This window comes from Mobula birostris, chromosome 16 (assembly GCF_030028105.1).
Source record: "Mobula birostris isolate sMobBir1 chromosome 16, sMobBir1.hap1, whole genome shotgun sequence".
NCBI lineage: Eukaryota > Metazoa > Chordata > Chondrichthyes > Myliobatiformes > Myliobatidae > Mobula > Mobula birostris.
Window position 1 is genome coordinate 9,812,291 of NC_092385.1, and position 23,370 is coordinate 9,835,660.

Genomic DNA, 23,370 nt, shown 5'->3' on the forward strand with positions numbered 1-23,370 from the left:
TGATGGAGACAGACATGAGAAACACGGAGGAACACCTGGAGAAACTCCTGAAATGCCTGCTTCGCTGCCGCTGCTACTGTGCGATCGAGAATCTCCGGAGGGGAAGGCCCCAAATCCTCGGCTTTGCCTATTGCCTGTTGCCAGGGCCAGGATTGAAGCGCTCAGCAGAGATGGTGCTCGGTGTCGGAGGCTCGAAGTTTTCAGGCGGACTCAAGAGTCGGACTGTGGTCGGGTGCTTCCAGAGTGCTGCATCAGCAAGTTTGCGGCGCTGGAAGCTCATGGCAGGAAGAGTTTTTCTTCCTTCTACCGTCTGCGTGAGATGATGGGGCTTTCGAGAGACTTTGAGACTTTTTTTTTTTTTTACCATGCCCATGGTCTGTTCTTTATCAAATTACGGTATTGCTTTGCACTGTTGTAACTATATATTATAATTATGTGGCTTTTGTCAGTTTTTCAGCCTTGATTTGTCTTGTGTTTCTGTGATATCATTCTGGAGGAACATTTGTATCATTTCTTAATGCATGCATTACTAAATGACAATAAAAGAGGGCTGCGTGTCCTCATAATCTAATCTAATCTAATCAAAATTGTTTATGTAAAACTCAACTACCCTTATGTCTGGGAACAGCCAGACATAGGCTTACCCCTCAGAGTTTCCCATCCTTGAAACAAGCATTCGTTAGCTTATCTAGCAAGCGCTATGTTTCTTACAGCGGTTAATCAAACAATGGTACAAATTGTTCTATAAACAAGGACTGAAGTTACAGCGTTGCATACCAATAATATCACCCGCTCAGCTTATCTTGTGAGAAACGCTTGTACTTCTATGCTTTTTTTCAAAGTCTTAGCCGCTATGACCCTTACAAAATAGCCAGGGTCACAAGAGGCCTGTGAGATACTAACTTCTTAACATTATATTACATTCTCTCCTTTTATCATTTCATGATAATACATTCAGATTGGGGCTGAAAATGAATCTCTTAGCTCATGCAGACACATCTTGCAACATGTATTAATACAAACATAGCAATAAGAGTGATTACAATTGTAATAAGACCATGTAGCAAATAGGAACCCCAGGAACCTCCTAATAGCCAATCTAACCACCCATTACCTGGTTTGGGACCTTGCCTGAAATCATCTAATTGTTTCTTAACAGACTGAATAGCATGTGTTATATTATATGACTCGCTTATGATGTGGGTGATACACTTGCCCCTACTAAGGCACATACTCCTCCTTGCTGAGCCAATTGCTAATCTACAGCATACCAGGTCTGTTGGGCGTACAGTCGCAACTCTGCCAGCTCTTTATTTATGGCCTCCAGTCCTTCCATGGCACTGTTTCCCTGCACAGTCAGCCCAAAAATAAGGTAGTTCCGATTTTTTGAGGCTATGGTTCCTGCCGAACCCCCTAGAGAGAGAGTACTCAGAAACCCATAACCTAAAGAGGAGCCCAGCGTGACAGAATCCTTCCAGTCCGCACAGAACTCCTTACTTACTGACCATGCCACGAGTCTTCGTCGGACATGAGCCTTCTGGGGGCAGGGGATCGTGACCGGTCCAATCGTTCCCAGGATGAAGGGAATAGGCAGGATGCAAATGAGCTGAAACAATGGCAGATGGAATTTAATGCAGACAAGTGTGAAGTGTTGCACTTTGGTAGAACCAACCAGGGTAGGTCTTACTCAGAGGAGTGTGGTAGAACAAAGGTATCTGGAAATACTGGTCCATAATTCACTGAAAGTGGCATCACAGGTAGATGGGATCATAACGAAAGCTTTTGGTATAATTGGCCTTCATAGATCAAAGAATTAAGTTCAAGGGTTGGGATGTTATGTTGAAATTGTATAACATGTTGGTGAGGCCTAATTTGGAGTATTGTGTGCAGTTTTGGTCACCTACCTACAGAAAAGATATAAATAAGATTGCAAGAGTACAGAGCAAATTTATAAGGATGTTGCCAGGACTGAGGGACCCTAGTTATAAGGAAGGATTGAAGAAGATAAAAATTTATTCTCTAGAACGTACAAGATTGAGGGGAGATTTGATAGAGGTATACAAAATTATGAGGGATATAGATAGGGTAAATGAAAACAGGCTTTTTCCATTGAGGTTGGGTGAGACTACTACCAGAAGTCATGGGTTAAAGGTGAAAGATGAAATGTTTAAGGGGAGCATGGGGTGAAACTTCTTCACTCAGATGGTGGAAAGAGCATAGAACAAGCTGCTGGCGCAAGTGGTGGATGTGATTTTGATTCCAACATTTCTAAGTATGGATAGGTACATGGATGGGAGGAACATGCAAGGCTATGGAGTAGGCAGTTTAAATGGTTCAGTATGGACTAGATGGCCCAAAGGGTCTGTTTCTTTGCTGTAGGTTTCTATGACTCTATGAAACAACAAAGCAAGATTGAACAAGTGAAGATATGGAGCCTACCAGCTCTACAGTGGTAAGAGTTGAGAAAAAGCAAAAATAAATATAGTCTTAAATAAATGGGCATGCAGACAGAACCAAGAAATGTGTGTAATACAGATATTCCTATTACTCGTACTGACAATACACTTCACAGTGCAAGCCCATGAGGTTTTATGTGAGCATATCCTCGACTTGCAAAGCCTCCATTACTGCTGTCACTCTTCCACTTGTCACAGTAGCAGTCCTGTCATGACAACAGCACTTTAGTTCTGCGTCTGTACACCCAATCCTAAAACGGGTAATTTTAAATGGTTTCAGAAGCCAAGTAGAATCAGGAATCAGTAAATAAACGTTAACTTGCCTAAAGCACCAAGTCCCTGCAAATGACAACAAGAAACACTTACGTCCACAGTAATCAAGTGCCTTCAGAGATTGGTCATGAAACATCAACTTCTGTCTGAGAAGTGACTTGGATCCACTCCAATTTGCCTAGTGTCACAACAGCAGATGCCATTTTATCAGCTCTTCACTCAACCCTGGAACATCGGGACAGTTTAGATGTCCACACCAGACCAGATAATTTTGAAAACGCCAGTTTCACGTAAAAACGACAGGTGTCCACACCAGGCGTTTTTGAAAATACCTCTGTCCACATTAAATCTCCTCCTACTGGGCATGCACAGGACACACAGAAAACAAGCGAAGAGGAAACGGTATACTTGGTGCACGTTTGTCCAGTTACAGACTAGAAAAACTTAAAAGGAAATTGCTAAATGAAAGACTTGGTGAGCGTTTGTCCAGGAACATTTTCTACAGCCATAGTCTCTTCACCAATGAAAGGGACGACAGCTACAACTAAATGCAATAAGGCTTGTTACTGGGCAAAAATGAAATTTGCTGTTACCTAATTTGTTTGCCTTTACTTTTGCAATGTCTTTGTGTATCATTTTGTTGTATTTAACTTGTGCAATAAAACGAGTTACTGGGCAAAAGTGACAATTGCGTCTATTGAATGTTTGCACAAGCAACACATTAATAAAGCACCTTGTTAAATGTATAAAATATGTCTGCATCAGTGTTATCTTGTATTTTCATACAATGTTACATTAGGCTGTTGCACATCTATTGTTAGATATTGTTGCGGTGTTGCTGGCTGCGTTCAAGAAAACAATGAAGTGCTGTGCTGCCACCACCATTTGTTCTGGCACGTCATGACAGCCGTGTGAGGTGCTACATTTTGGTAGGACATACATGGTAAATGGTAGGGCACTGATGAATGCAGTAGAACAGAGTGATCTAGGAATAATGATGCATAGTTCCCTGAAGGTGGAATCTCATGCGGATAGGGTGGTGAAGAAGGCTTTTGGTATGCTGGCCTTTATAACTCAGAGCATTGAGTATAGGAGTTGGGATGCAATGTTAAAATTGTACAAGGCATTGGTGAGGCCAAATTTGGAGTATTGTGTACAGTTCTGGTCACCGAATTATAGGAAAGATGTCAACAAAGTAGAGAGAGTACAGAGGAGATTTACTAGAATGTTATCTGGGTTTCAGCACCTAAGTTACAGAGGAAGGTTGAACAAGCTAGGTCTTTATTCTTTGGAGCGTAGAAGGTTGAGGGGGGACTTGATAGAGGTGTTTAAAATTATGAGGGGGATAGATAGAGTTGACATGGATAGGCTTTTTCCATTGAGAGTAGGGGAGATTCAAACAAGAGGACATGAATTGAGAGTTAAGGGGCAAAAGTTTAGGGGCAACACGAGGGGGAACTTCTTTACTCAGAGAGCGGTAGCTGTGTGAAACGAGCTTCCAGTAGAAGTGGTAGAGGCAGGCTCGATTTTGTCATTTAAAAAAAATTGGATAGGTATATGGACAGGAAAGGAATGGAGGGTTATGGGCTGAGTGCAGGTAGATGGGACTAAGTGAGAGTAAGCATTCGGCATGGACTAGAAGGGCTGAGATGGCCTGTTTCCGCGCTGTAATTGTTATATGGTTATATCATTATATGACAGGGGGTTTAAATATAGCTGGTTACCCCATACGCACTACGCCAGATATTTGGCATTTTCAGATTTAAACACTCTGGAAAGCGTTTCTGAAAAGCTCCGTTTTCGGGGGAGGAAAACACCATTTCAATGTGGACGGAGGGTCAAAATGAAGAGAAAAAGCTTTGGTTACGGATTTATCCGGTCTAGTGTGGATGAAGCCTTAGAATGTGAAACTGATCCAGAAGCTGAATTAGCATTACAAAACAAATGAAGAAGAGTACTTCACTTGGCTAATAAAAAGTCAATTAAAATGGGTCATAAACAGTAAATTAGCTCCATTGATCAGTGGCATAGGCGCAAACTCAAATACAGGTATAGATTCGCCTGTATATGCAGTGTTTATCAAATCAATATATCTCAGGATATTTTGTAAAAGGGTAGCAATTGAGGAACTTGGAAGCTCAAACAGGAAAAAGAGCAAATGTGTTATCTCATTTGTGAACTTTTAAATTCAGAGAAGAGAATTAAAAATGAAGGAACTATAGATCAGAATTCTGGAGTGTGGTGATCCTACAGCATCTTTAGTGATACAGCAAAGCAGAGAATGAGTAGAACTTAAATCTCAGAAACACAGGCATGGGCCAGATAAGCTAACTCAAGAATGTGAAAGAATCGAAGTGGATTTAAAGGATACAAACGATGCAGTGGTGCTTGGTGAGATTTGGGGTGCCTGGCACATAAAAAATAGCTCAAGTCCTCAAGGTTCTGAATAAGACTTACAAATACTGGAAAACATTAGTGAGGATATTACAAAATAGTCCAAATTCAAAGGCCGGACAGGCAAACCAACCTCAGTGTCCTCTCCCAGGCCGACATTCCCATTCTCAAGGCTTTCACAACACTAAACCAGCTCTAGATGCCTGACATCGAATATATCTATTTATCACAAGGTGAAGAGAATTTGACTAATCGTTAATCAATACTGAAGATGAGTTACAAGGTAAGAAGACAATGATCCCTAAATGAAAATCAAAATCCATCTTGATAACAGTGAATTGTGGTATCGTACATGGCAACATGAATGCAGGATTCCAGGTCCAGGTTCAATTAGCACAAGGAAAAAGCTTTTGCAATAGAACTCAAAGTCACAACCTCTCTGCAAAAGTTCAGTGAGTTCTAGTTAAAAGTCATCTGCAGGAAACCCCAACTACATTTCTCTTCCAAAGACTCCAGTGCATTTGCTGGATGTTTTGAGCATTTTGTTTTATTTTAGCAAAAATCTAACATTTCAAACATTGTTGAGAAAATGAAAATTTGAACCTGCTAGCAACTGAGCCAAGTCGCACAGTGTACTTGCTCTGTGGTCAATTGTGACAAAAGAGATCACAATGACTATCACCACAGCTGTAGAAATTGAACGTGTGGTTACAAATAAGCCATGCATGTTGTTAAATAGAAGGCATCCAAAAAGTAAACAGATGTTTCTATATCACACATAGCAACATTTTAAATAACATCTAAAGAGGTTCATATCAAATAGCTCTAAAAAATAAATAATTTCTGAGTGTCTTCCAGAAAACTACTCTGGCCTGTTAATTTTTATATTGTACATCACTGTTCTGTATGTAGCACCCTATCACAATGCTTAGAGTATTTGCAGTGGAGATTCAAAGAATGTAATTAGATTTAAGTCACTACAATGATGTTGCGAAGTATACCGATTTTCTTACTCACATTCAAAATAAAGACAGATTTATTACTGGTTCTATAATAACCTCCTTAGGTAAAATATGCAGTAATTTTATCCAACTCAAGATGATCTATCATTTTAGCAGTGCAAAAGGTTGCATCTAAGAATAAAATGAATAGGCAATTGTATCCCACCAAAACTAGCAGTCAAAGGCACTACACAGGTTCCCATGCCTTCCACGTTGAAGACAGAAGCCAGCAATAGTATCCAACACAAATTGTTTGCGAAATGTACATACGTTTGAAACAGGCTTGCCTCAAAACGACATCTATTGTCTAAAATACCTTTGCAGCTCAGAGGATCCACTGATATTACAACAGTACAGCACAGGAACAGGCCCTTCAGCCCACAATATTATGTCGAACCAATTAAATTAGTAATCAAATAGCTAATTAAACTAATCTCTTCTGTCTACACAATGTCCATATCCTTCCATTTTCCACACATTCATGTCTCTGAGTAAGTCTCTAAAGTTTCTGCCTCCAGCTCAGGCAGCATATTCTGGGCACCCACCACTCTCTGTGTAAAAGAGCGTGCCCCTCACATCTCCTTTGAAATTACCCCATCTCATCTTAAATGCATGACCTCTGGTATTAGACATTTCAAACCATGAAAAAGATATAGTTTGACTACTCTATCTATATCTCTTGTAATCTTATAAACCTCTATCAGCCTCCAGCACTCCAAAGAAAATAATCCAAGTTTGTCCAACCAAATTAACAACCTAATACTGTACAAATAAATGATGCAAAACCTTCACCTTGGGTTCCACCACTAGCTTTGGCTTTATTGTAACCCACTGCTTTGAATCAGGAACATATGCCTTCTAAGGGGGACAATAATCTCACTGCAACTGCATTTAGAGATTTGCCCAGCTAACCTGCATTTCTGTCAACTTACTGTGAAAATATTGAGGATTCATTCAAGTCACTTATATTTAATTTTTTTCCAAAATGATCAAAACAAACAAAGCAACTGTTTGTTCACTGGCCTGCGCCAACACAGCAGATACTCTGCAGATGACAAAATTGATTGTTCTTTTAAAATCAGGGAAAACAAGGTTGTAATTCATAAATAGTAGAAGAAACACCGCTTAAGAATTTCAGTTTTAATCACTGGCAGAGAAAAAATACTAATGTCACTACTTGTTCTGCTTGAATGCAAATGCTCATAACATAACAGCAGGAATAGACCACCCAGTCTGCTGTGTCATACATATCTTCACCATGACAATGTTTTACATCACCGTGTATCTATATGTATTTTGAAGGAATATGTTTGTTACTCAGCATTTACAGCCAATGAAGAAATTTCACCTATGCCAACTCTGAAAGGTCTGTTCCGTATTCTGAAACTCTGCCTGGGGTGCCAGTCTCTCTCAATCTAGATCAAACATTTTAAAAATTCATCAACCAAAGTGTCCTCAAATTCTTTATGACTATTTTCTTATAGCCAAGCTGTTTAAAAAAAAGCTACAACTAATGTCTCAACTAAGCATAACTACAGGTATTTGAAATGTCCATACGAGTGCTAGAATTATATAACTATTTTGTCTTTCACCTCAGAATACTCTGAAGAACGCTCATGGATTGTTAGAGCGATCCTGTAACCAGGGAACTAATACACCAAGCATACCTCAGTTTCCACTAACAGATTTTTATGAGGATGGTTTAGAGGGCTTTGAGATTCAGCACATTACCAAAGACAGATGTATGGCGGAGAGCATTCTGACTGGTTGCATCTCCGCCTAGAATGGAGGCTCCAATGCACAGGATCAGAAAAAGCTGCAGCAGGTTGTAGACTCAGCCAGTTCCATCATAAGAACATAAGAAATATTTTAGATTATGAAGACACGCAGTCCTCTTTTATTGTCATTTAGTAATGCATGCATTAAGAAATGATACAATATTTCCTCCGGTGCGATATCACAAAACACAGGACAGACCAAGACTGAAAAAACTAACAAAACCACATAATTATAACATATAGTTACAACAGTGCAACAATACCATAACTTGATGAAGAAGTCCATGAGCACAGTAAAAGTTCAAAGTCTCTCAAATGTCCCACATCTCACGCAGACGGGAGAAGGAAGAAAAACTCTCCCTGCCATACCCGACCACGGTCCGACTCTGAGTCATCCGAAAACTTTGAGCTCTGACCAGCTCTCCAACACAGAGTACTGAGCACCATCTCTATCCAAGCGATTCAACCTCCATCTCGGTCGCCGCCAGCAGGCAAAGCCGGGGATTTTGAGGCCTTCCCTCCAAAAGATTCCCGACCACGCAGTAACGACAGCAGCAAACGAGCGTTTCAGAAATTTTTCCAGATGTTCCTCTGTACCTTCACGTCCATCTCCATCAAATCAGAATTGTCCACGGCCCCTATTTAATGGATACGATATTATTTTTCACCGGAGGTCTGTGTACGCGCGGCGCGCTGCTTCTCTCCTCCCGCCGAACTATGCTCAATAGGAGCAGGATCAGGCCATCTGGCTCATTGAGCCTGCATCACCATTCAATAAGATCATGGCTGATCTGACCATGGACTCACCTCCACATACCTGTCTTTTCTCTCATTACTACCATCAGGGAGGAAGTACATGAGTCTGAAGACACACACTCAACATTTTAGGAACAGCTTCTTCCCCCTCCGACATCAGATTTGATCAAATCCAACTTAGCTGTCCTTCTCCTACCTACATATCATCATCATGGCTTAGCTTCGCGAACGAAGATTTAGGAAGGGGGCTGCCCACATCTTCTGCAGGCTCGCTGGTGGCTGATGAGGTCAATACGGGACAGGCAAGCCCGGCCACAGGGGCTGCAAGGGAAATTCTGTTCTGGGTTTGGTGCTGCTGTGTCACGGTTCTTCCTCCTTCTTCTATATATAGGCAGAGGCTAAAGAGCAAGACTCAGAGATTAGGACAACGAAGATGTCATGGGAGGCAGAGGAGCGGCTACAGGATTGCTTTGAGTCGGTGGACTGGGCCGTATTCAAGGACCCATCTGTGGATCTGAATGAATACAGCATAGTTGTCACAGACTTTATAAAAACAGTTCTAGACAAGTATGTCCCCACAAAGTTATTCATTCTTCCCTGGATAAACCATGAGATCAGCAATCTGCTGAGGGCCAGATGAGAGACATTCAGGTCCAAGAAAGTTACAAGAGGTCCAGGTACGATCTTCGGAAAGCCATCTGACAGGCGAACTGGCAAGGCTTGAATGCTATCCCCTCTTACAAAGTGAAATCAAGCGACATAGGTGACAACAGGGCTTTGCTTCCAGATGAGCTTAATACCTTCTATGCTTACTTTGCCCGTCAAAACATGAAGGACCAATTATGAACTCCACAGCCCCTGATAATCCCGTGATTTCAGTCTCTGAGACTGACACGAGAGCATCGTTTAGGAAAGTGAACTCACAGAAAGCAACCAGCCCAGATGGGGTACCTGGCCAAGTACTAAAGATCTGTGCTGATCAACTAGCTGGAGAGTTCACTGAGATCTATAATCTATCACTTCAGCAGTCTGAAATACCCACCTGCTTTAAGCAGGCTTCAATTATACAGGTGGTTAAGAAGAACGTGGTAACCTGCCTCAGTAACTATCGTCTAGTAGCACTTATATCCACAGTGATGAAGTGCTTTGAGAGGTTGATGATGAAATATATGAACTCCTGCCTGAGAAGCAACTTGGATCCACTCCAATTTGCTACTAGCATTTACCTGTTCACAGTAGATGCCATTTCGCTGGCTCTTCACTTAACCCTGCAACATCTGGACAGCAAAAATGCATACATCAGGATGCTCTTTATCGACTACAGCTTGGTATTCAATACTATCATCCCCTCAAAATCAATAAGTTTCAAAACTTTGGCCTCAATACCTCCTTATGCAATTGGATCCTCAATTTCTTCACTTGCAGAACATCTTCTCCACAATCTCCATCCGCACAGGTGCATCACAAAACTGTTTGTTTAGATTATGAAGACACGCAATCCTCTTTTATTGTCATTTAGTAATGCATGCATTAAGAAATGATACATTATTTCCTCCAGTGTGATATCACAAAACACAGGACAGACCAAGACTGAAAAAACTGACACCACCACATAATTATAACATATACTTACAACAGTGCAACAATACGATAACTTGATGAAGAAGTCCATGAGCACAATAAACTTCAAAGTTTCTCAAGTGTCCCACATCTCACGCAGACGGGAGAAGGAAGAAAAACTCTGCCTGCCATGCCGCCAACAATCCGACTCTGAGTCATCCGAAAACTTCGAGCTCTGATCAGCTCTCTGACACCGAGTACTGAGCACCATCCCTGTCCTAACGATTCAACTTCCTTCTCGGTCACCAAAAGCAGGCAAGGCCGGGGATTTTCAGGCCTACCCTCCGAAAGATTCCCGACCACACAGTAGCGACAGCAGCGAACGGGCGTTTCAGAAATTTCTCCAGATGTTCCTCTGTGCTTTCACGTCCATTCTCCATCAAGCCCCCTGTTCTGCTCACTTTACACTTACGACTGTGTGGCTAAGCACAGATCCAATGTCATATTTAATTGCTGACGACAACACTGTCGTAGACTGAATCAAAGGTGATGATGAATCAGCATTTAGGAGAGAGACTGGAAATCTGGCTGAGTGGTGCCACAACAACTACTCAGTAATGTCACCAAGACCAAGGAGCAGATGAGGTTCATGAGCCAGTCCTCATCAGTGGATCAGTGGTAGACAGAGTCAGCAACTTTAAATTCTTTGGTGTTATCATTTCAGAGCACCTGTCCTGGCCCCAGCAAATAAATGCAATCACGAAGAAAGCACTGCAGTGCCTCTTCTTTCTTCGGAGCTTGTGAAGACTCAGCATGACATCTATAACTCTAACTAATTTCTATAGATGTGTCGTGGAGAGTATATTGACTGGCTGCATCACAGCCTTGTATAGAAACATCAATGCCCTTGAATGGAAAATCCTGCAAAAGGTAGTGGATACGGCCCAGTCCGTCACTGGTAAAGTTTGCCCCACTATTGAGCACATTTACAAGCAGTGTCCATCATCAGGGACCCCCACCACCCAGGTTATGCTTTCTGTTTGCTGCTGTCTTCGGGAAGAAAGTATAAGAGCCCCAGGACTCACACTACCAGAATCAGCAACAGTTATTACCCTTTAAACATCAGGCTCTTGAACTAGGGGGGATAACTTCACTTGCCCCATCACTGAAATGTTCCCACAACCCATGGACTCACTTTCAAGGACTTTTCATTTCACGTTGTCGTTATTTATTGCTTATTTATTCATTGTTTTTATTATTTCCTTTTTTTTCTTTCTTTTTTGTGTTTATTTTGTTTTGCACACTTTTTGGTTGTCCTGTTGGTGCAGTCTTTCATTGATTCTATTATAGTTATTGGATTTATTGAGTATACCTGTAAGAAAATGAATCCTAGGTATATGGTAATTTGATAATAAATTTACTTTGAACTCTGAACTTTCTGAATGGTTCATGAATACTACCATGTAATTTGCAGTATTATTTTGTCTTGCACTGTACTGCTGCCACAGGGCAAATTTCACAATATATGACACTGATAATAAACCAGATTCTGACAAACTGAATTGAACGTATCTTGTATTTTATGCAATCCCGTCAACCTTAATCTAGCGAACCTTTATCGTAAATACCTTTTTAGATAAGGAGGCCAAAAGTGCACAGAATAGTGTAGGCATGGTCTCACCAAGGCCTATAATTCTAGAGCCTTGCTGGCTCTTCTACACAAATCCCCTCGACAATGAAACTTATCAATTGTATTCTCACCTGCCTACTGTACCAGCAAGTATGCTTTACTGACATCTGCACATGAATAGCAGAGTTACTTTATATGTCACTACTTCATAATCTATGTTTTTTAAGTAATACTTCATCATTCTGACCAAAGTGGATAATTTCACACTTAGCAATATTGCAATTGCTATGGTTTTGTTCACTTGCTCAAGATTTTTAAAGTTGGCCTTAAAGACCATATAATTTTTACAGATGCAGCATGCAGAGTATTCGGTAGGATGTAGAATTTATCACTGAATTGCAAGCAACCAACTGTCTGGTATGTACAGGATCAGAGAAATCTAATGGCAGAGGATTGTAAACTCAGCCAGCTCAATCATGGGCACTTGCCTCCCCACAACCAAAGACAACTTCAAAACGTGATGTCTGAAAAAGGCAGTATTCGTCATTAAGAACACTCATCACCCAGGCAATGTCCTAATCTCATTACTACCATCAGGGATGAAGTACAGGAGCCTGAAGACACACACTCATTGTTTAATGAACAGCTTCTTCCACTCCAAAAGATTTCCCAATGCATGAACACTACTTCAATATTTTAATGCCTTTTTGCACTGCTTACATTATATATATATATGCCTTACACTGTTCTGCTGTTGCAAAACAACAAATTTCACAACATGTCAGCAATAATAAACCTGATTCTGATTCAAAAGATACAAAAAAGACACAATAGAAGAAAAAGGACTGAAAAGTTACTGATTCTCTCAGGCGGATCAAATGGCTTTGGTGGTTCAGGTCGTAGTAGTTTTGGGCCTATAATAAAACGCTTATTCGTTATCACACACAGAAAACAAAAGAACAATAGGCAAACGAAACTGAATGTTACACAAACATGAGAACTCAATCCTCTCAGGTTAGGACTAAGCGACATTACTGCAACCAAGCTGAGACTGCTTTACTCAGTTTCAAATTCATTCCGTCTCTGACAGAAATACATATCAGGATTTGGCACTTCAATTGGCTGCAAAGAGCACAAAAGGAGATAATTAAACACAGCAGCTTGAAGTCAAATATTGTCACCTGTAACACCTCTTAACAAATCCATTATCAATAATCTACTCCATATTGTGCATTGAACACAACAGCAACCTCACTACATATGAATTCTGTTTTCATTAATTCAAATAGAAATTTATTTTCAAGCGGTCTACAATTCCTCAGTAAAATTATGCTAGAACTGAGCTTTGCAACTTGAATGTTTTTCAAGCAATGACACCACACTCTAATTCATAAAAGACTAGAAGGCCAACTACTAAAATAATTCAGAAACATAAGTAAGGTGATCACCAGTTGCTTGGCAATAAATAATTGTTCGTCCATGCTAAAATTCTGAATATATATAACAACCTGCCCTGAAAAATTAGAAGGCTGATAGTCTCCAAAATAAAAACAATTACCCTTCTCTGTACATCAATGTATTTGGATTGATCTTAGCATAAACTGTCCAAATTGGGTGTACTATTTCAACCATGTGGATGTGTTACAGCAAGTTTTTATCTTGGTGGAGGAAAGTTAAAATTAATCTTAAATGTTACCACAAATAATCTGAAGACATCAAGGCGGCCAAACCAAGACACAAACTTATTCATTTTTGCTTTTCTGCAGCAATTTATCACAATATATTTTTCAAATCACTTATGAACTGACAAAATATTTGCCCAACAGATGGATTAAAACACTGACATAATGTAATTTACTTCTTGCAGGAAGAATGGTAAAATAAATGCTACTTCTGAGACAATATGTCAAAGAGCTCAAAATGACTTCCGGAGGCAATGTAGCTAAAAGGGGTCCAGCCTTTATCAAAAACCACGGAGAAGCTATGCCAAACATTTAATCCAATGACGCAACTCCAAGAATTGGTCTTGCACATGATGATCCCATGACAAAATAATGGCAGCGTTTCCAACCCTCTCTGAACAAAAATACTTATGCTCGAATTGGACGTAATACTTTAAGGAAACTAACAGCTGTTTTATAACATTGCTCCAATCTAACCATACAGTTGTAGAGAGAAACAAATCACAGATGTATTACCGATTTTAATTTCTATTGAGTGAAGATAATTCAATAGGATGTAGTATTTACCACTGAATTGCAAGCAACCAGCACCCGACTTGTGGCAGCCACCCAGGGGAGTGACGCCAGAGGCAGTGCAGGAGAGAGCTGAGGCGCAGCGGGTGCACTGGAGTCCTGCTGGGTTGGGGGCTGTCCTTTCCCGTCAGTGCTGCCCTCCAGTGTTCGCTCAGTAGAAGACAGGCTGGACTGCGTTTGTCCATTTCTGCACTAGTGGATGATGATCGGACCGCTGTAGGCATGTTCTTGCCAACAACACCCATATACCACTATTCTACAGGACGTGACACTCAGGGACTTGGACTATATTATATTTTTTGTGTGTGAATGTATGATTACAGCCATCTTATATGTGCTGTATGTGCCTTGTGCTGTGTATGACTGTTGGTAAAGTGTTTTGCACCTTGGCTCTACATGAACACTACTTCGTTCGGCTGTATTCACAAATGGTTAAATGACAATTAAACTTGAACTTCAAATGCACTGAATGTCACCTAAAATTATAAAATCGGAAGTATAATAATATAACAAGGTTAATTTGCACTTAGCCAAAGATTGTAGCAACTCTTAATCCAATCTCTTTTTTACAAATATTCAAATTTCATGTTTTTCTACATGCCATCTACTTTCTCCTTTTCTACCTTTTACATTCCAAATATACGTGATTTCTTCAGACACTAATGTCCATTATCCATTAATGCTTCTTTTTCCTAACTCTATATTTTATCATGTAAGATTTGGCAATACACACCAGTGCTGTAAGTGCAATTAATCCCAAAAAAAGAATGACTTTAGCCCTTCATTTTCTCATCCCACATCCGCTCATCAGAAGTAAAAAGCAGAACTATTTCATGTTTGTTCATTCATTCAGGATGATGGGTAATCTTTGATCTCTGCGCAACTTCCCTGCATGAAAGCCATTGCCCCATGAGAGGTCTTTCACATTTTCCTTGTAGACCGCTCCCTCCCCGTCACCCCAAATCATCCTGTCGGGTTTCTCTAGACTCCCCAGTGCGTCCATCACCCAATCTTGCTCTTAGTTACTCTGAATACTTGCTCCATGTTTCATTCCCACCTCTTCACTGACTAGTTTCCCTCTACTCCCCCACATTTCTCCCACCCAAATATGTTATATAGTCATTTCCACCCTACAATTTGTTCTCATTTTCCTTTCTAATCCTTTTGCTCCTTCTTCTCACAATATTCCTCCTTTTAATAATTTTTCCCCAGATTTTTCATGGTGACCTTCCTCTAAATCCTTTTTAACTACTCACTCATTCCCCTTACTATTTTCCAGTGAATCCTCCTTGCTCCCACTTCTGTCATCCACACCTTCCCCAATTTCCAATAGAATGATTCACAATCCCAACTTCTCTTCTTCCCCTTATCTTCTTCATCACCCTGCACAGACTGCCCACTCCCTGCCCTGTATACCCAAATTCTCATCCTCCTATAGTAGAGCCCTCCCTTCAAGTTCAGCCAACACAACCAATCAACATTACTCTGAACACCCCTTTGTCTTCCAAGCCATGGTGCTCTTGGATATCTGACTACCTTCCCCTCCACTCCATACCTCCCTCTCTGCACCCACACTCCATTCCTCTCTCTCTGCACCCACACACCCCCATCCCTCACTCCCTGCACCCACACTCCCCCATCCCTCACTCCCTCATCCCTCTTTCTCTGCACCCACACTCCCCCATCCCTCACTCCCTGCACCCACACTCCCCCATCCCTCGCTCCCTACACCCACTCCCCATCCCTCACTGTCAGCACCCACACTCCCCCATCCCTCGCTCCCTGCACCCACACTCCCCCATCCCTCGCTCCCTGCACCCACACTCCCCCATCCCTCACTGTCAGCACCCACACTCCCCCATCCCTCACTGTCAGCACCCACACTCCCCCATCCCTCGCTCCCTGCACCCACACTCCCCCATCCCTCACTGTCAGCACCCACACTCGCCCATCCCTCGCTCCCTGCACCCACACTCGCCCATCTCTCGCTCCCTGCACCCACACTCCCCCATCCCTCGCTCCCTGCACCCACACTCCCCCATCCCTCGCTCCCTGCACCCACACTCCCCATCCCTCACTGTCAGCACCCACACTCGCCCATCCCTCGCTCCCTGCACCCACACTTCCCCATCCCTCGCTCCCTGCACCCACACTCCCCCATCCCTCACTGTCAGCACCCACACTCGCCCATCCCTCGCTCCCTGCACCCACACTCGCCCATCTCTCACTCCCTGCACCCACACTCCCCCATCCCTCGCTCCCTGCACCCACACTCCCCCATCCCTCGCTCCCTGCACCCACACTCCCCCATCCCTCGCTCCCTGCACCCACACTCCCCATCCCTCACTGTCAGCACCCACACTCGCCCATCCCTCGCTCCCTGCACCCACACTCCCCCATCCCTCGCTCCCTGCACCCACACTCCCCCATCCCTCACTGTCAGCACCCACACTCCCCCATCCCTCGCTCCCTGCACCCACACTCCCCCATCCCTCCCTCAGCACCCACACTCGCCCATCCCTCCCTCAGCACCCACACTCGCCCATCCCTCACTGTCAGCACCCACACTCCCCCATCCCTCACTCAGCACCCACACTCCCCCATCCCTCACTGTCAGCACCCACACTCCCCCATCCCTCACTGTCAGCACCCACACTCCCCCATCCCTCACTCCCTGCACCCACACTCCCCCATCCCTCACTGTCAGCACCCACACTCCCCCATTCCTCACTGTCAGCACCCACACTCCGCCATTCCTCCCTCAGGACCCACACTCCCCCATCCCTCCCTCAGCACCCACACTCGCCCATCCCTCACTGTCAGCACCCACACTCCCCCATCCCTCACTGTCAGCACCCACACTCCCCCATCCCTCACTGTCAGCACCCACACTCCCCCATTCCTCACTGTCAGCACCCACACTCCCCCATCCCTCACTGTCAGCACCCACACTCCCCCATTCCTCACTGTCAGCACCCACACTCCCCCATCCCTCACTGTCAGCACCCACACTCCCCCATTCCTCCCTCAGCACCCACACTCCCCCATCCCTCACTGTCAGCACCCACACTCCCCCATTCCTCCCTCAGCACCCACACTCCCCCATCCCTCCCTGAGCACCCACACTCGCCCATCCCTCACTGTCAGCACCCACACTCCGCCATTCCTCCCTCAGGACCCACACTCCCCCATCCCTCACTGTCAGCACCCACACTCCGCCATTCCTCTCCTTACCCTACCCCTTCTCACAGGTTTGCGCCGAGCCGCTCCGGGCGCCGTTACCTTCAAAGTCGGACTCGCTCTCGGTTTCGGTGCCGGTGTCGCCGTTGTCCCCGTTGGACTCGGTCTGCATGGCATCGGCATCGGCATCAGCAACGCTGGGCCGCCGGCCCTCGGCCTGCTCCTCCTTCTCCTTCAGCCGGGTGAAGTACTGGATGGCGAACTCGACCAGGTCGGCGGGCCGGTGCCGGAGCACCTCCACGGTGTAGCCCTGCAGCAGGTCGGTGAGGCCGGGCGGGATCTCGATATTCATCCTTCGCTCACGGGCAGGCGGCGACCGATCGATCGGCGGCTGCAGGCAGACAAGCGATTAGTCGACGGCCCCCTACCTCCCTCCTCAGCCCCGCCGCCAACTCACTCGAGCACCGGCCGATGAAGCAGCGATGTCAGACCGACACCTTTCCGATTAGCAGCCGATTAGCCTGCATTTACCTCCACAAAACACTGTCCAACCATTGAAGGGGGGGAATCTATTTTATTGTACAACTTTAAATTGTTTCATTTAGGATTTTTAAAATATATTGATAATATATATTTTAAATATATTTAGAGTATGTGACAGCTTTTATTTTCTGCCGCTAGCCCTGTTCGTTCACTTGCACGCGCGCTCTCCCTCGCTCACCCGACCCGGTCTGTTCCGCCGCCCAATCAAACATGTTGGCAGGAAGCGGCTTGATTGGCGTGGCGGCCAGCCAGTTGGCGGCCGACGCGAGGGCCAATCGGCGCGGGGGAGGGCCGCACCCTCAAGTAAGTTCGGCGGGCCGGCCCCTCGGTTTTCCCGCCCCTTCTCCCTCGCACCCCGCCGATCACCCCACCTCACCTCCGTTCCAACCAATCGCGATGCAGTTTCGCCATTGACGTCACGGACAGCCCCTCTGGCTTACCCTCCGCTGTTGCTATGGTGACTGCTTGTTAAAAAAAAACAAGGGAGATCCCTTACCAAAAAAAACGGGAATTCCTGTAGCCATAAAAAAAATCTCCATGAGCAACGCTTGTGCAAATCTTTCTTCATCAAATATTGTAAGAGTTGCGTTTAAAACTACTAATAATGATAAGGTTATTTTAATGCAAAGATGTTTAAAATATCAAAACAAAATAGGAAGATTCAACAGGCAAGGAGTGACATTCCCGAAGCAAATCCCGTTGACAGATATATTTGCATCTAATTTAAAATGAAATCACCACGCAGTTTATGGAAATGTCAGAAGCAATGTTGGAATTTTTTTTCTTCTAGCATATCAGCAATAGATCTCAGTTTTACAATAATGTCTTCTGTAATATGCAAAAAAATCAGTCTTAAAGCCATTTCTTTCAGATGCTGCATCAAAAACATTTGAAAATTGAGGCTCCCACAGCAATACTGAAGAGCAAAGTCCCAATGTCAAGCACCACTTTGCAGAAACACGGAAGAAAGGGCATGGTGACCACTGACGGCAGGAGGACAATTGTCGGTCATGAGATACTAATCTGACATGCACTATAGAAACCAGTCAGGGTGACCTTGGAACCAGTTGGTCTTTGGCTGCCCTCCTCCTCTTCACTCTCCCCCTGCTCCCAACCCCAGCTGTGGAACTCCAGAACTGAGCCATTGTGGGATTTCTCATTTCCTCAGACTATAAGTGATATTGCCTGTGTGCTGTAAAGAAACCCGAAATGGAAAAATAGGATAAGTTGAGCATTTGATTACTAATTTATTTGCACAATACAGCAATCTGGTCCAAAGGACTTACTCCTGTGCTGTGTTCTTTGTTCTGAAGCAAAGGAAGAATCTACTTGTAGATGAGGGAATATGGTGGTCCAGGTGGTTCTTTGGATCAAGGATGTATTTTGAGTAGAGAAAAGCAGTGTGGAAACACAGGAGATGCTGGAACTTGGAGCAAACAACAAACTTCTGGAAGAACTTGGTGAGTCAAGTAACTTTCGTGGAGGCAGAGAGAGAGTCGACGTATCAGGCATAGCCCCTGCATTAGGGCTGAAGTGCATAGAGGGGGAAAACCTGCATATAGACATGAGAGGGAGGGGTGAGGTAGGGGCTGGTGAGACCAGTGAAATCGGGTGAGGAGGGAGAGGATTCAGATCAGGGGAGTGCAGATATGGAATCGGGAGATAGTGGCTGGTGGATGTTAAGTAGAGACAGATAAGAAAAGATAAGCAGTGTGGACCAAGCTCTGACATTGAAATATATTTACGGGGCCAGAATGTATATACACATTAGAAGCAGGAGTACACTAATCAATCACCCAAACCTGCTCCCCCATTGAGTAAACCATAAGTGATCCAATTCTCACCCCAATTCCATATTGTTCAAGATTCATTATCGAAGTATGTATGCAGTTCACGTATCTCTACTTCTTAAAGATCTATCTACTCCTGCCTTAAAATATGCAACATAGTGAAACCAGTTGCAGGAAAGTGTCGAGAAGATGTTAGAGGTGGGTTTTTTTACACGGAGAGTGGCAGTTGTGTGGAATGCCCTGCCAGCGGTGGTGGAAGAAACAGGTACATTAGAGACATTTAAAAGACTCTTAGAAAGTCACATAGGTTCAGAAACACGGAGGGCTACGTGGGAGGGAAGGGTTAGATTGATCTTCGATAGGTTAAAGGGACCAAACATCATCATGCACAATACCGTGGGCCAAGTGGTCTGCATGGTCCTGTACCATTCTATAAATCTTTAATCATAGCTGCTAATATTTCCCCATGATTGATGTTAAGCAAGTTCATTCAAAGCATCAAGTAGGAAACAAGATTGATACCTGCTGTGGTCTTGTGATTGCCAGTCTAATGGGATCTTTCATGAACTGAGAGAACTTTGGAAAATTAAAACTAACTCCTCAACTATCTCACCAACAATTTCTTTCCAGAGCCAAGGCTGGTGCCCAGCAGAATTAGAATCAGAATCAGGTTTAATATCACCATTATATCTCGTGTTAGCTTTGTGGTGACGGTACAATACAATACATAATAATAGAGAAAAATCTGAATTACTGTAAGTATATATATTTTTAAATAGTTAAATTAAATAAGTAGTGCAAAAATAGAAATAATGTAGTGAGGTAGTGTTGGGGTACAATGGCAGAGGGCACACACACACACACACACACACACACCAATATCAGGAGAATTTCTTGTGTAAATCTATACTTTATAGCTCTGTAAAAGCCTGGTTAGATTGGAATATTGAATTGAATTGAATGAATTGACTTTATTTCTTACATCCTTCACATACATGAGGAATAAAAATCTTTATGTTACATCTCCATCTATATGTGCAATCATAGTAATTTATAATAAATAGAACAGTCAATGTAACATAGAATACACTCAAATCAGCGTGAGTTAATCAGTCTGATGACTTGGTGGAAGAAGCTGTCCTGGAGCCTGTTGGTCCTGGCTTTTATGCCGCAGTACCGCTTCCCAGATGGTAGCAGCTGGAATAGATTGTGGTTGGGATAGCCTGGGCCCCCAGTGATCCTACGGACCCTTTTTACACACCTGTCCTTGTAGATGTCCTGAGTCATGGGAAGTTCACACGGGATCTGCGCTGGGCTGTCTGCACCACTATCTGCAGAGTCCTGTAATTAAGGGAGGTGCAGTTCCCATACCAGGCAGTGATGCAACCAGTCAGGATGTCCTCAATTGTACCCTGTAGAAAGTTCTTAGGCTTTGGGGGCCCATACCAAACTTCTTCAACCGTCTGAGGTGAAAGAGGTGCTGTTGTGCCTTTTTCACCAGACAGCTGGTGTGTACAGACCACGTGAGGACCTCGGTGATGTGGATGCCAAGGAACTCATGATCTCCAGTCTGAAGATCTCATTATAGAAAAGATGTGGAAGATTTAGAGACGGTGCAGAGGAGATTTACCAGGATGCTGCCTGGATTAGAGAGCATGTTTTCTGAGGGTAGGTTGAGTGAGCTGTGAAGCAGAGGAGGATGAGGGATGACTTGATAGAGGTGTATGAGGCATAGATCTAGTGGATTGCCAGAGACTTGTTTCCCCGAGATGGAAATGGCTAATACATAATTTTAAGGTGATTGGAGGAAAGTATAACAGGTAACATCAGAGGGTAAGATTTTGAAACAGAGAATGCATGGAATGCCCTGCTAGATGTGGAGGCATAATTCCAATAGACACATGAATAAAAGAGGAATGGAGGGCTATGTAGGAGGGAAGGGTTAGATTGTTCTTAGGGTAGGTTAAAAGGTCAGCACCACGTTATAGGCTGAAGGGACTGTACTGTTCTATGCTCTAGGTCACGTGCTAACTCATTGTCTTCTATTGTTAATTCCACTGACTAAGCTTCTGAAAAGCTGAGCTGAAGGGGTTTTAAGAACCAGACAGAGCAAAAATGATTTTTTTTTTGTTGCATCACTGAACTATACAACATGGAATCTGCAAGAATAACTCTCAGGCTCAATTAGGTGGAAATTTGCATATTACAAACATTGGCCGGTAAGAAGTAAAATGTGTCAGGTTAAAACTGACCCCTCTTATATGGTGTGCTGTACCATACTGTGGGAAACAATTCCTCATTTTCCGTAGGATGTGTTTTAACAGGCAGGACTCAATACTGAATTCTCTCTTTCGTTCTGTTTGTGTCAGGACTGGCCATTTAGTGCTTGGCATTCCTTCTACTCACCCCAGTGTGAGAGAGAACAGAGATTGCGCGTGTGCGCTGGAAACCTTCCTTGCTGGATCGGAGTCTGGCCCGGGCAGGCAGGCTGTCCCATCAGTGCTGCCTCCAGTGTTCGCTCCCTGGAAGGCAAGCAGGATTGCTTTCATCTGCGGGCTGACCCAGCAGGAGATGAGGAACTGCTATGCACTTGTTCTTGCAGAAACATGGCTCCAGGATAACCATCCAAGCACCATCAATCTTCAGGCTACATCACTCAGTGACTTGTGCTAATATTATTTTGTGGCTCTGTGTGCTATTGTAACTATATGTGCTTTGTGCAATGTGTACCGTTTTTTGCATCTTGGCCCCAAAGGAACAATGTCGTGTTCAGCAGTATGCACGTGTATAGCTGAATGATAATTTAACTTGAACTAGAATTTCTCATTCCTTCACTCCATGAAGTTGTGCATGATGATGTTTAGTCCTCTTGACCTACTCTAAGATCGACTTAACCCTTCCCTCCCACAGAGTCCTCCATTTTTTCCTCTTCATTTGCATATTCAGCATATCCCAGAAAATCAGCAGTGGGCCACACTAGACAACGTTACACAGACTTCAACCAAGGTCCAGTTTATTGCCATTTACACAGGTATATGTATACACAGGTGCAATGAAACACTTACCTGCAGCAGCATCGCAGCCACACAGCAGTCACAAGAAAAGCATAAGCATAAATAATACACATTTTTTACAAGTAAAAGGGCACCATTAGATCAAACAAAAAAATCAATTCTACTGTACAGTGATGGAAGTGGACATAGTGTTGCTAAACTCTAGTGATTACGGTTGCGCAGATTATTCAAAAACCAAGTGGTTGAAGGGAAATAGCTGTTGTTGAATCTCGTGACGTGGGACTTCAGGCTTCTGGACCTCCTGCCTCATGGTATAGTGCCTTGCAAAAATATTCAGCCCCAACTCTTTATTCACACAAATAGGTTTTACAACCAGGGATTTTGATCAATTTAAATGAGAGTTGTTAATCACATGCTCCTTTGTTTCACCGTACAGCCCAAAAAAAAACAGGGAAATTTGTAAAGCATGAGAAACTGAAAGTTCAAAAACCTGAAATGTCAGTAGTTCAAAAGTATTCATCCCCCTTTTATTCATTACTTAATTGAACCACATCTTGCAGCCGTTACAGTCAGTACTCTTTTTCGACAAGTCTCTATTGGCTTTGCACAGTGTGATGGAACAAGATTTGCACATTTTTACTTGTTAAATTGCGCAAGCTGTGTCAGGTTAGTAGGGGAGTGGCAGTGGACAGCAAACGTGACGTCTCGTCAGAGATGTTCGATCAGGTTAAGGATAGGAC

General features: G+C 43.5%; 1 protein-coding gene across 2 annotated transcripts in view; it reads right to left on the bottom strand.

Moving 5' to 3' along the window:
• Nucleotides 1-23,370, bottom strand: part of prkar2aa (protein kinase, cAMP-dependent, regulatory, type II, alpha A) — a 355,118-nt gene that overhangs the window by 242,896 nt on the left and 88,852 nt on the right. The window contains exons 1-2 of one of the 2 annotated variants that reach the window (XM_072280285.1): nucleotides 18,005-18,063; nucleotides 17,386-17,674 (exon numbers count right to left, since the gene is read on the bottom strand). In XM_072280285.1, coding sequence (XP_072136386.1) covers nucleotides 17,386-17,635 — 250 coding nt within the window. In that variant the 5' untranslated portion in view covers nucleotides 17,636-17,674; nucleotides 18,005-18,063. Of the gene's footprint in view, nucleotides 1-17,385; nucleotides 17,675-18,004; nucleotides 18,064-23,370 lie in introns of those variants that run through there. The other variant, XM_072280287.1, reaches the window with a different exon arrangement.